The sequence below is a fragment of the Galleria mellonella genome, unplaced genomic scaffold, assembly GCF_026898425.1.
Source record: "Galleria mellonella isolate WM207_F2 unplaced genomic scaffold, CSIRO_AGI_GalMel_v1 utg588, whole genome shotgun sequence".
In the NCBI taxonomy this organism is placed as follows: Eukaryota; Metazoa; Arthropoda; class Insecta; order Lepidoptera; family Pyralidae; genus Galleria; species Galleria mellonella.
Genome location: NW_026442124.1, coordinates 31772 through 44934, shown reverse-complemented (window position 1 = coordinate 44934; position 13163 = coordinate 31772). Strand labels below are relative to the sequence as shown.

The following is a 13163-nucleotide window of genomic DNA, read 5'->3' as shown; positions in this document are numbered from 1 at the left end:
TTACTAGCAACATTGACTAAAAAAAAGATTTTGATACGTTTTTCATGCTCAAAAATATGTTATGACGTGAGGCATTAGGAAAAAAAATCGCAAAATACTTGTTTTACGTGAGGATGTTGGCACTCGGTTGTTTCTGCCTACTCTGTAAGAGAGCTGGCGCGAAATTATAATATTTCTTGTTCGATTACAGATATAACGTCATTTGACACACAACCGAAGAGGTCTTCCACAAAAGGTCAATTTAAAAGACCCGGTCTCCCATCTGTTACAATACCAAGGTAAAGTAAGGTTCAATTATTGTCTCTTTAACTATCATGTGTAACTATAAATATCATATTCAAATCAACTTTATTTAAATAGACATATTTACAAGCATTTCTACAAGTCATAAATTTTGTTTTGAAAAAAGAACCGCAAGAAACTCAAAAGTTACTATTTTAAAACTCTGTTAACATTATGTATATTTATTAAAATTAATTATACTATGTCTAAAATTACAGGTCATTAAAAACTTGTGGATGATCGTCTAATACTATGCAAATTTGTCATTCAAGTAATTGTTTAGTGTATAAGCTTTTTTCATTATGATTTAATAACAGTTTTCAATATATTAAAAGGTAGATTAAAATATCCTTCGGTATATTATTATAAAATTTTTTGTCCATTCCTATAAAAAACCTATTAATTTTTACTAAACGATACATTGGAACAGCAAGTTTGAATTTGTATCTATCGTTAAGATTATTGATATCGCTATTTATCTAATTGAATATATGTTTGCTATTAAATTTACGAGCTAAAAAATTGTTTAAGAATAATGCCTAAATTCTTTAAATAGCCCGTGAGTCTTTTGAAGCAATTCTTTAATTTATCTAAAATCAAAATTTTAGAAAGGCGAGTTTTTAAAATTAGATTATAAATAAATCAGCCATTACGAAATTGAATAGGTAAACTTGATTAATTAATTAATTACAGTTAAATTTGTCTTATTTTATAGACCCGAGAGTCCTGTTAAGAAATATCTTCAGCCAACTTTGAGTGATCCGCACCCCGCTCTCAACAAGAAATCTGCACGTAAGTTGTTTTTTCAAACATCTGTCTCAGATAATATATCTAATCTTTAACTTGCCGAAACGTGGCAAGTCGTATTTATCTGTCAATTCTCAAAAACATTTGAACATTTTTCCATGTTATTGATTGGATATCTGACTGATATGTGCATTACTAGTGAACTATAAAAATTTAACCATAGAATTCGTTGCATATAAATCTACCATTGAAATTTTGCCTACTTCACATTTTGCTTCGGATTTTTCAAATACTGTTGTACCATCAAAATCAAAAAATTCAGGAATGTAGCTTTTACGTTGAAAGTCAGCCTACTGGTTGTTTTTTAGTTTGATGCCATCGTTCATTGTTCAGGTAAGCTATCTTTAGAATGGCACTTGTTGCAGCGGTGATGAAGAGCAACAACCGTGTTTCGCACAATAGCGCGGGCGCGGTGTGTGGCTCGGCGGCGGGGGGCGGGGCGGCGGCGGCGGCGGCCGCGGGCGCCGGCTCGGGCTCCGCGGCGCTGCACGAGGTGCAGTCTTGGTGGGGCTCGCAGCTCGTACACCACGTGCCATTCGACTGTGACTAGGGCGGCTCGTTTACTCATACCACACAGTACGGGTTATTTTCTATTAGTGCGATACCATTTATACCGGTCGCCATGGAAAAATAATTTTAATATAATCCATTTAATTATCCTTAGATACAATATAAGTACGTGATATAAAACAAACCTACGGAGTCCTTCTAATGTTCTCCAAGAAACTAGAATGTCAAATTAAAAACAAAGAAATTTAGAATCTGGCTAATAGATTGCTAGAATTGCTGATAATTCAAACATATACATTCTATTTTGAGTCCTTTAAATAACGTGACTATTATGAAAGTTTTTTCTAAAAAAACTTATCGAACACGTGACGATTTTCGCGGTAAACAGCTACTATATATAAATATAAAAAGATTGCTGTAGAGTTTATTGAATTATATGTAAAATATGAAACACTTATTTACATTCTCTGACTTGTTATCGTACTGTGGCGGTGACTGAACTGGCGACCGTTGTGACCGCTGCTCATCTTATAAATAGCTCCGTTATTATTCATTTACAAAGATACGACTGAATATTTTATACGCCTATAAACACACTTCTCGAGCGTAAACAAACCATGTTCCAAATAATATTGTTTCATGAATTGTTCCCTTTACAATAATTTATAGATTATTATATGAAATATTTAGATAAATATATAAATTTAAGTAGTGCCAAATGTTATTAGTATATAGTATTTAAATAAAATTACAATTATTCCATATTATTAATTTTAATTGTAATACCTATTAAAATTCATTGTAAATAATGGCACATACCTAACGAGAAAAGTACAATAGTAGACACTGTTAGTATAATACAAAGATGTCGTCCAGCGATGGGGAAATGAAAGAGTTTCGCTCGTAGTTTGAGACTGGATGCGTACATAAGTATTGTAGTGATGTCTTCATGGGATGTATCTTGGTGTAGAAATGGGCGCACGCACAGTTCGTGCCCAACGGACTGTGTTTGTCGACATTCTTTTGATAGACGAGCTGCCTAAAATAAAATATTGTTCATAAATATTTATCGTTCTTCTCAGCCAGGTGCGTCATAGCGTTAGCAAATAACAAAGTGCCAAAAACATCTATCCTTATACACCATCAGTTGCTCCATCCACTTTAATAACTCATCACACACACACACACATCGGTTCCAAAAGAGTACAATATTTAAAGTACCCAACTTAATTTATAATTTTAATTCACTGTAATTAAATAGTTAAATAACACAAAATCCATATTTTTTATATCTATTGGAAGTTCAAAACTACCTTGTACAAACATTACCAGAAAAATATAGTGTAGTAATGGTGTACAACAATGGTGTGCAACACTGAAATCATATTTGAGCCCTAAGCGAGTCAACTTGAGCGTATAGAACCAAAATCACAGAAACATACAAATCCTCAGGACAAACTTCAAAATGTTATAAAAATGTTTAAATTTTTATAACACTATAAATTATTTATTTTTTAAATTTATTTTTAGTCCAAAGGGGCACCACCTGTGATTGTATTAATATTATCAGTATACAAAGTTTACTGTGCAGTTTAATATATACCTACTTAAATATTATTCAATTTAGATAGGTACTAACCTGTATAAAAGGTACAATGACCGCAGATACCCATAACAGTTGATTTAAGACACTGATGGCCATAATAGGTTCGGTACGTGCATCTATTTTATCCCAATTCAATAACCACATGAGCCCTGATGTGGCCCAAGACATGTTCACAACTATGAACATGCATACCGCTGGTGCTAAATCTTCGTTTAAATATTTTAAAAGCTTTCGAAATTCTGCAATTTCCTATAATATATAAATAAATTAATAATTTATAAATAAATTCTACATAATTATGTATTCATTAATTACATAGACGCTTCCATAGCCAGTTGAGAATTTCAACCAATATAGACTGAATGTCGTTGTAACTTCAATTTAAACGTGGCTTAGGGTATACGAGCTCGGTCTTTGCTTCAAGTGATGTGTATAACAACGAAACGCAGCGCGTCAATCGCACCGCACTAGCGAAACTAACATTTGTCTGATGACAGCGCAGATTAAATTATCTTCAGTGTTTCAACTGTTTATGTGACCATCTTAAAATTTAACAATATATCCTGCCCTCTTTGGTTAATATTATATATATAGGGTTAGATTATATAGATAGTGTCTCCATAGAAATACTTCAAAAAAGACGGTTCGATTTTTTCATACAATTTTGCGTGATAAATAGTTATGAGTGATTTTTTATAACTTCTATAGTTATTTTGTCTTACAATTTCTTCGTCTTTTTAATGCGTAAACATTTATTTTGTTTATTAAATAATATGTCAAGATGCATTTTATGTATAAATAATTAGAATACTGATATAAAAACGAGACAGATAATTTGATAGCTGACAAAAAGTTGATCCGTTGAGGCTCGATGCTCTGTATAATCTAAGATTTTAGCATATTACTTTTATATGTTATCTATACACTCGAAAAACATTGTCCTCCTAAAATAAACAACGTCAACTCACCCTCATCCAATTTAGAGGTGTTATAGTTCTGTTCAGCAAACGTTCCTTTAGGAACGTAAGATGTACCTGCAGTAGCTGAGCTTGCAGACAATAACTAGCTACTATAGTCGCTTGCACCATATCATGTACGAGTGTACATACAATCAGCAAAACTTTTAATAACAATATCACTTCATTGGAACTGAAAAATAAATAAGAATAATTTATAAATTAACATAGAGCGGTACGATGGTGCAACGAAGTACGCGAATGCCACTTTGTAATGCGGGTAGTAAATTAATAGATTATATCCGTATAATTCTACGATTTATCTATACTAACATAATAAAGCCGGTGAACTTTTTGTTTGTTGTATGAACACACCAATTTTTGGAACTATCAGTCGGATTTGAGGAAATCTTATTGCATTTGGATAGCTCATTTCTTGGGGAAGGTTAGGCTATTCAACATTACATTAGTGACGACCATGAGCGAAGCCACGGGATACAGCTATAACTTAAAAAAATAATTGGAAGACGCGATTGATAGACTCTCTCAGTATCATAAATTCATCTGAGGGCTTCCTCCTCGCGAGGTCAAACATGCTTGCAAGTAGAGATGGGCAATCCACCTGGGTGGGTTTAAAGTCTGGTGGGTAAAAACCGGGTGTTTTGGGTTTATTGGGTTTAAACCCCATAAACACCCAAATTTTTGGGTGTTTATGATTTTGTACTTCATCATCGTCATCTCAGCCGCAAGACGTCCACTATACTGGACATAGACAATATTATTATGCAGCCTACAGAATAAAAAACTTTTAATTTGATTTTGAGTTTATTAAGAAAGAGATGAAAGTAAAATGTAAAACTACAGTCAATCACTGTCAGATTCAGAGTTATTACAAGCGATGAATTGTATAGGTTCGATAGGCTCTATTTCGTCTAAACTGTTATGTTCATTTACTTGCTCAATGAAAGCTTCTAAGGTATTTTCTTCATTAAACTGAATGTCCTCGCATTCAGCTTTATGTTTAAGATTCCAGTTATAACAAATGAATGAAATTTTTTCAGTTCTTTCAGTTGTAAGTCGATTTCTTTTGTTATTATGTATGTAGCCTTGGATACTAAAGGAACGCTCAGTGGCTGCCGAAGTACAGGGAGCTGATAGAATACGAATCGCTACTTTGCTTAACTCAGTGGAACCACAAATACCTTTCCACCATATTAGGGGCTCAATGCTATCTAATGAGCTCCATACAAATCCTCTGGCCCAAAAGTTTTCTTTAGCTTTATAACACGCCAAATCTGCCATTACATTTGACAAACTTAAGTGTTGGCTTAAATTGTAGATAAACTCCATACCCTTAAGTTCTTCCTCTTGAGTAAGTTCGACTCCTAGAGTCCTGGGGTCTAGAATATATGCTGCAAAATGTATTGGCCTCATTGCCATATTGCATCTTGAAGATACTGATGTTAGAATCTGCTGTTTGCTTTCTTCGCTCAATGTCGAAATCTCATTTAATGCAAAACGTATCTTAGCTTGTACATCTCTAAATGTAATGTATGTGCGATGCAAACGATTCTGGTCGCTCTCTAAGTAAAATATGCTTTCAGTGACTGGTTCCAAAATACTTATACATTCCCCTGTCTTCGTCCAGAAATCATCACTTAGAATTAAATCTTTAATATCTCTTGAAATTACCACATCTTCTCTAACTGTTAATATTTGCAAAGCTATCTTATTTGCTTTCAAACTTTTTAACGAAGTAACATGACTTCCCCATCTTGTAGCACAAGGCAATTTTAGTGTTTGTGTAGAATCTTCACCCTGCCTTGATTTTATCAACAAGGAACTTAATCGTTGACTCCTTTTAACAGTTTTTATTATATTTAGGGCTTGCATAATAAACACAGTTACTTCTTGTATCTTTACAATATCTTGGCACAACAAGTTAAGGATATGTGCACAGCAACCGAGAGGAACAACATGTGGATATTTGAGTTTTGTTAATTCGAATGCCTTTTGTATATTTCTAGCGTTATCGCCAATAAGTACAAGAAACTTATTTGCTCCATACACTTTCATTACTTTTTCAACTTCTTGGCTAAGGTATTCACTAGTGTGAGGATTACTTTCTGTATTCAAACTTTTAACGTATGCAGGTTGAGGTTTTGATATAAGAAAGTTTATTATTCCTTCATTTCTTAAATTAGACCAGCCATCGCACTGAAGGTGTAAGTAACTACAAGCATTTAGTTCCTCATTTAACTCAAAACGCATTTCTCTATATATTTTATCTAAGTATTTTGTCGCTAAAGCTTTACGTGAAGGTATTTTAAATTTTGGTTGCAATTTTTCGAAAAATTGTATCCATAAAGGATGTTGCACCATCGATAATGGCGTCCCTGTTACAAATATAGCTCTCGCTAATTCTGTTTTTATATGATCATCGGTGTCTTGAAACTCAGCATTTATTGTAGTGTTAGCAGACGACGAGGGGCTTATAAAAGAATCATTTGTCTCTATCTCTGACAGTCCAGACATTTTGGTTTTGGACGAGCTATCTTTTATAAGTTTCATAGAGTCTTTTAATGTTTCTGGAGATTTTGGACAAGTGATAAGATGTTGAAGCATTTTGGCAGCATTACTGAATTTGTAGACCTTATTACAAAGCTTGCAAGAAACAGACTTGTTTGGTAAAGTACGGTAGTGCTCCCATATGCGTAAATCTTTAGGTCTCCCCATTGAACCTAAAAAAATGAACGATGATTAGTTGGTCTGACGAAAATTCAACAATAGAGTGCCTATTTTTTTACAATGATTATTTCTTGTTATTTACAATAAATTTATTAAAAAAATAATAAAATAAATACAAAAAACCTTTGTAAAATTACATCTCCTCGGAGGATTAAACGCAGACGCTAGTTTATTATCGTATTGTTCTGTATTTTTCTCAGCAACTTCTTTAATTCGATTAGGTACTTACGCATATTATGTTAAAAATAAATATCTAGTACACATCTTAGGCTATCCACCATTATTATCCAATGACGACTCTCAGCTAACTATGCACTATCATCCAAAATAAACGTGTATGGAAAATTTTATCCCAGTCGGTTGAGGATTGAGGATAATTGCATCAACATACGAACATACCTACATACTTTTATTTACATAACGCAAGCTAAATAAAAGCTTGTAATAATACATCTAATTTTAAGTTAAAATTGTTAAGTGATCATGATATAATTGTATCATTCAAAAATCCACTTACCTTTAATTATTTCTTGTTAAGTATAAATATTATTTCAAATCTGCTCCCTTAATATGCACTTTTTTACTGCTTTTCCTACCTAACACGTTACCAGGAAGTCACGTTACCAGAGTCAGAGTAATAGTGAACACGTTTGACAGTGATTGTCGTCGCCTCATATTCAGCGTCGACGAATAGGGGAATCCCCAGTCATAATGTATTGCATGCGTGGCGGTCTTACTTCAAATCCATAAACAAAGAGATAATTACAGAACTCGATACTAGATGGCGCTGTTTTTGTTTGAAGAAAGTTTGCGGGCTAAAATACATAGAATTTCATCAATGACTTCCACAAAGAACAACATTTCTGTTTTTTCTAAGTCCGTATCTCTTCCGTATATTTCATAAGATATAAGCTTGGGCTACATTGTTATGCAACGTGATTTTGTCGCTGTCTTGCTAGCAGGGTTGACAGATATACGATTTAAATCGTACTCATACTATTATTTGTCTATTTTTTAATGTACGATCGTAAAGATTATGATCGTAATTCGCACAAAAACATACGACTTTTTGGTTACCTGGCAACATTTTTATTATGAAACGAACATGCTCACATCATCAGTCACATGCAACAATTTATTGGGGATTTCCCCTTCACATCTGGCAGTCCTGCTTGCTAGAATATAGGTAAGTCAGCCACAGTTACTGACGATCGATATTTAAAGGGTATTGTTTTTGTGCTAAATATTTCATAAAAACGTTATTTAATACTTTGTGGATTATTAATTTAGTTGATAATCACTGGAAGTAAAATGGATGCTAATTTGAGAGATCAAGATCTTCGTATAAAACAGTTAATAAAAGAAAATCTACGTAAGTACTCTTTTTATACCTAGGTAGGTAAGGTATAATAAACACAAAAGGTACTTAGATCGCGTGTGTTCGAAGCATTTATTCTAATAAATTTAATTTAAAATTGTAGAAAGAAAAAAATGTCTGCCAAGCCGTAGCCGAAGCCGATCTCCAAATATATTTGGCGATAGTGAGACCCAGTGTCCAGATGATTTACCCAGCGTCGTCGCAACAAAGAAAAAAACGAGGATAAAGTAAAAGAAAATTTACTGAAAGAAGAAACAAACTGTTCTAAATGCTTAATTTATGGAGAAGAGGATAAAAGAAATGAGTATTTCGGACTGTTAGTGGCTCAAGAATTTAAATATATACGGCCATGTGTGCGAACGAGGTGTTATGAAGAAATTTTAAAGTATCTACGGGAAGCAAAAGGCCAACATGTTGATCAACTGCAACATGAAAACACTGAAAATTAATTACTTTCATTTTATTATATATAGATTTTTAAAATTTCCTGAAATATTATTAGTTAACGTTTTATTTAATATTGTAGAATTGATCAATACAATTTATAAAAATAATTTATTGGTATTACTTACATATTTTCAAAAAAATACGTAAAAACCTATTTTTTTGGGTGATTATGGGAGTTTATGGGTGTTTATTGGGTTTTTACCAAAGCACCGGGTTTAAACCCGGTGCTTTGCCCATCTGTACTTGCAAGTAATAACTAGCTATTACAATTCGACTTTAGATAATTCATTTATTTCAAATTAATCACCACAACCACAACTATTTTTTACTGCAAATTGTGGCAATAAATTTTGTGTTTCACTTCCATTGTTTAGGGATCTAAATTTCTTTTAATAATAGTGCCTTCACGATACCTTGTCTCCATCCACCTAAACATAATAGTCCCTTTAGCCATCATTAGATTAACAGTGCACAAAGAGAGACACATCCATAAGACGCTTAAAATTATGAAGAACCAGAGCATTCGAAGTAACCGTCTAGGCTTTGCTGTAGGCATACCTTGAGGAGCGTACGATGATAAAAGGAAAACCTGCAATAATATATTTTTATAATGAAGAAATTAAATAATCCCTAATTAATATAATAAATATAACACTAATTTATCAATATTATAAATGTAAAAGTTCTTTAGGATGGATTATTGAATGGATATTTGTTACTCTATTATGCAAAAAATACTGAACAGATTTCAATGAAATTTGGTATAAACACTGGTACTTTACATCTTAATTTAGCACATAGTATAGGCACATTAGGTACTGATTCACGCGGGTGAAGTCGCGGGTACAGCTAGTACATATAATATATTTGAAAGCTGTAAATGATAACCCTATCTATATACAGTATTTTATATGTCACATATTATAAAATACATTATAATCCCATTAGTGTTATAAACATGGAAATTAATAATCATGTTTGTATAATTATTTGATTTGAATGAAATTTGTTATACGTGTAGGTTATATCCTTTTTTTTTATATATAAAGTTGCTATGTGTTAGGATATAACCTACCCCAAGGGTGTTGGGGTAGATCATATCCTAATATAACATATAGCAACTTTATATACTAATTTACGCAGACAAAACTGAAACAACTATCAAATAATATACAAATTAAATAAAATTCCCGATTATTTTGTCTACTAACATGGTAGCAACAGGCATACTAGTTTACTGAAAACAAACTGTATAGTTACCCTTTCCATTAAATTTTGTAATTGTTCATTATCAGATATCCTGAATAAATACAATGCATAAAGAAACCCCATGAAATGTAAAGCACTGGGGCCGATATATGCGAATACAATATTTCCATAACACACTTCTTTGTATGTATTGTATTCTTTAGGAGATGCTAAGGCTAGAGGCACCAGCTTGTAACAAAATCCTCTATCCCGTCTGTAAAAAAGTATACTTCCATTATTTCATTTACATTATTCATGTATATATACAACTTTAATACAAATTAGTAATTTTAATTAATCGCACTATTCTCATGCAAAAGGACTTCAGTGAACGTGTATTCAATCCAAATGACGATAATAGTCTCACCCGTTGCGCAGGATACTACTATCCAAATAAATTTTAGGATAGTCGATAAAATATCTATTACATAGGTTTATCACGTATTGTTGCCAACTTGCTAACTGCCTTTCTTTGACATTGATGCAATTTACCTAACTTCTTTCTCAACTATCACTGGTACTTGACCAGCGTATAAAGCGCAAGTGCTTCTTCTATTTTTAATCTATATTTATCTATATTTGATTGTATTTCTCTGGTCGCTTAAATATTAACACAACTATAATTATTACAGTTTGCCTATTTATTTTTAAATATTCGTACTGTTAGTGTGGGGCACTTGTTTACTATAAAAAAAAAAAAAAACTATTTGCCACATACCAAAGTTTCTTTATTTAATATCTGTACACGGTGTTCTATTATTAACTTATTTAGTTTACACTGCACTTTTAATTTATTTGAAGGTCTACTTGACTCACAATATGAGTTCAGGGTTTTATTGAGGCCGAATGATAAAACCAATTAGTTAATTTTGCTGGCCAGACAGGCGAACAGAAACCAGGTCCGTCGCTGGGTAGTAATTTGGCTAGCTAAATTACGACTGCCTAATTATGGGTTTGTATGAGTTTGTAAAGGCATAATACTGCTGATTTAAATGGATATAAATGATATTTCTATTCTATGCTAGGGTTGTAACAGTACGTAATCAAAATGCCTCCTACCTGAAGCATGACATGTATTGAAGAATATAGCCTAGAGACATATACACAGCAACTTGAACCGAATGAAAATGTGAAACACAAATGGTAAATTTTGATGAATTAGATACATCCACTAAAGGCCGCAATCCCATAATAGTGAGCAACTTCAAATATGGAAGTAATATCTAAAACAAATTTAATGAACTGAGTTTATACAATACATATGAAAAATTAATTGGACTACAAATACAAAATGTTTTATCTAAATAAAATTGTAGAAAAGTATGTTATCGAATCTGGAGCCAAATAAATAGGGCGGTAATTTTTTTTTAATGATAATGAAATGGTGACCCTGTCTGTGCTATCGGCATATGCTTGGCAGAGCAATGGAGTTTTGTATTTTGGAGCGACTTCAAAATGAAAGAAGAATTCAATTGTTTTTTTTTGTGTTTATCTCATAGGTTCATTAATTCTAAACCGATTTGGAAAAACCTTTTATTTTTTTATTTTAAAGAAAATACTTACTAAAATTGATTCAGTATTTTACTTTTGAGATCAAAATTACTGATTTTATCACAATTGAGGTCACTTTTTTTAAAACAAAATCTTTAACTATATTTGTATATTTACTACATAATGCCGCCATCGTATCATCGCTATTATATTATCGTGTCATAGGAGGCGACTAAGGGAACTTAGGAATGGGCAACAGCGCTCCTCTTAAAACATCATAAAAATTTAACTGTCACTGCCAACTCGCCTGCCAAACGTTGCAACTATTGGTAAAACCTCTCAGTTTGGAAGGAAGGGTTTGTTAGCAATAGGGAGGTTAATCCCCATTGCTATTAATATATCTTATCAGGTCGACCTCTAAACGGTTCTCCCTGGAAACCATCATGACTAATTTACCGTTAAATTCGACACGATGGACGAACTGACCTGCCTTTTCATCCTCACCAATCCTTCACTGATACTCCTCCAGCGTATGCCGATAGCTCAGGCGGGAGTACAATTCCATTATCACCCATTAATAAAACACCCTCAGTTTATAGGGTAGGTCTATGTTCAGCAGTGGACAGAACGGCTGATATGATGATGATCTCACCACATTATATCCTCATGTTATACTGTACTAACAATAAATATTTATTACTCGCCTTTGATTTACAGTAGTGTAATATTGCAGAAGTACTCATATATTCTGTATCTGGAGATTCAGTTATTTCACCAATCTAAAAATAATAAGTGCTAATATTACTTATTATTATTATAACGATAAACTTACCTTTATGCAGTATGTATGTAGCAAACACAGATTACAATGTATTATTGGATTTGATAATTATCTTAACTTTATACTTAAGAAGGGGTTATATTTATATTATCTGATAATTTCAATAAAAATTTAACTCACATCAACACTATTACCGCCAAGGCTGGATCTCATTGATCTTTCCATCGTCTTCTCGTTACCCAAAACGTGAGTCTCCAATAGATCGCTAGCTACATAATTGTTTAAAAAGTGAACATTAACTTGTTTATTACCCATTATATCTACTCTATAATTATTTATACATTATAGAAAAAGATAAAGAGACATTTAAAAGGATTCATTAACAATGATGATAAATTTAATCCACCTCATTTTTAAACTTATTGTATAGATACCTTCATTAAGTAGACGAATGACACTCACCACTGTCATATGAACTGTTACCATTATGCATATTTTTATTAGCAAAAGACGCAGTTTTTCTTGTATATTATTACAACAAAATTAGCTAGATAAAAATATTTAGATTATTTCCATTGCTTATTTTGGTATATCACGTAATGCGCATAATACATATCGTGTTGATACATTTCAAGTGTATAATATACAACCAAAGTTTTGTATGGTAGGTATGAACACTAATAATTAATATTTATACTGTACTGATGTGCTTTTGTATTATTAATATGTACGTCGCAAACTCACAACTGTAGATACGCAATTAAAAATAATATCACACACAATGACACTTGCTTTTCAGAGATAATAAGTAAACTCCACTTTTATAAGTAGTATAGATTACTCCGTATAGATATAAGTATTATTAAGTAAATCAAATACATGCGAACGATTGCAGCTATTGAAGAAAAG

General features: G+C 32.5%; 3 protein-coding genes across 6 annotated transcripts in view; 1 reads left to right on the top strand and 2 right to left on the bottom strand.

The window, feature by feature from the left end:
- The window catches only part of LOC113516782 (sodium leak channel NALCN), a 22301-nt gene extending 19938 nt beyond the window's left edge, over window positions 1–2363 (top strand). The window contains exons 33-35 of the mRNA XM_026901253.3: window positions 191–278; window positions 998–1074; window positions 1455–2363. Of these exons, the coding sequence (XP_026757054.1) occupies window positions 191–278; window positions 998–1074; window positions 1455–1639 (350 nt within the window). The 3' untranslated portion in view covers window positions 1640–2363. The remainder of the gene's footprint in view (window positions 1–190; window positions 279–997; window positions 1075–1454) is intronic.
- Window positions 2354–13163, bottom strand: LOC113516815 (uncharacterized). 4 transcript variants are annotated; one of them, XM_026901290.3, is made up of 9 exons: window positions 12689–13160; window positions 12435–12523; window positions 12178–12252; window positions 11042–11205; window positions 9995–10196; window positions 9148–9323; window positions 4174–4354; window positions 3239–3454; window positions 2354–2638 (listed from the first exon to the last, which is right to left on the bottom strand). In XM_026901290.3, the coding sequence occupies exons 1-9, from the start codon at window positions 12738–12740 to the stop codon at window positions 2396–2398; spliced, it is 1398 nt and encodes a 465-aa protein (XP_026757091.1). In that variant the 5' UTR covers window positions 12741–13160; the 3' UTR covers window positions 2354–2395. The 4 variants fall into 4 exon arrangements, with proteins under 4 accessions (XP_026757091.1, XP_026757092.1, XP_031763688.1 ...); XM_026901291.3 differs by having other exon boundaries at window positions 12717–13157; XM_031907828.2 differs by lacking the exon at window positions 12178–12252 and having other exon boundaries at window positions 12689–13163.
- On the bottom strand, window positions 4769–8480 carry LOC128201740 (uncharacterized). Its single transcript, XM_052899567.1, has 2 exons — window positions 7427–8480; window positions 4769–6902 (listed from the first exon to the last, which is right to left on the bottom strand). The coding sequence occupies exon 2, from the start codon at window positions 6895–6897 to the stop codon at window positions 5026–5028; it is 1872 nt and encodes a 623-aa protein (XP_052755527.1). The 5' UTR covers window positions 6898–6902; window positions 7427–8480; the 3' UTR covers window positions 4769–5025.

What these genes read in the sequence shown, in the direction of transcription:
- LOC128201740 (XM_052899567.1), bottom strand. Translation starts at nt 6,897, where the DNA reads ATGGGGAGACCTAAAGATTTACGCATATGGGAGCACTACCGTACTTTA.
- LOC113516815 (XM_026901290.3), bottom strand. Translation starts at nt 12,740, where the DNA reads ATGGTAACAGTTCATATGACAGTGGTGAGTGTCATTCGTCTACTTAAT. An exon ending in TACACTACTGTAAATCAAAG is followed by an intron (nt 11,206 to 12,177) that starts GCGAGTAATAAA and finishes AATTTGTTTTAG; the next exon opens with ATATTACTTCCATATTTGAA. An exon ending in CACCTCTAAATTGGATGAGG is followed by an intron (nt 3,455 to 4,173) that starts GTGAGTTGACGT and finishes TATATATTATAG; the next exon opens with GAAATTGCAGAATTTCGAAA.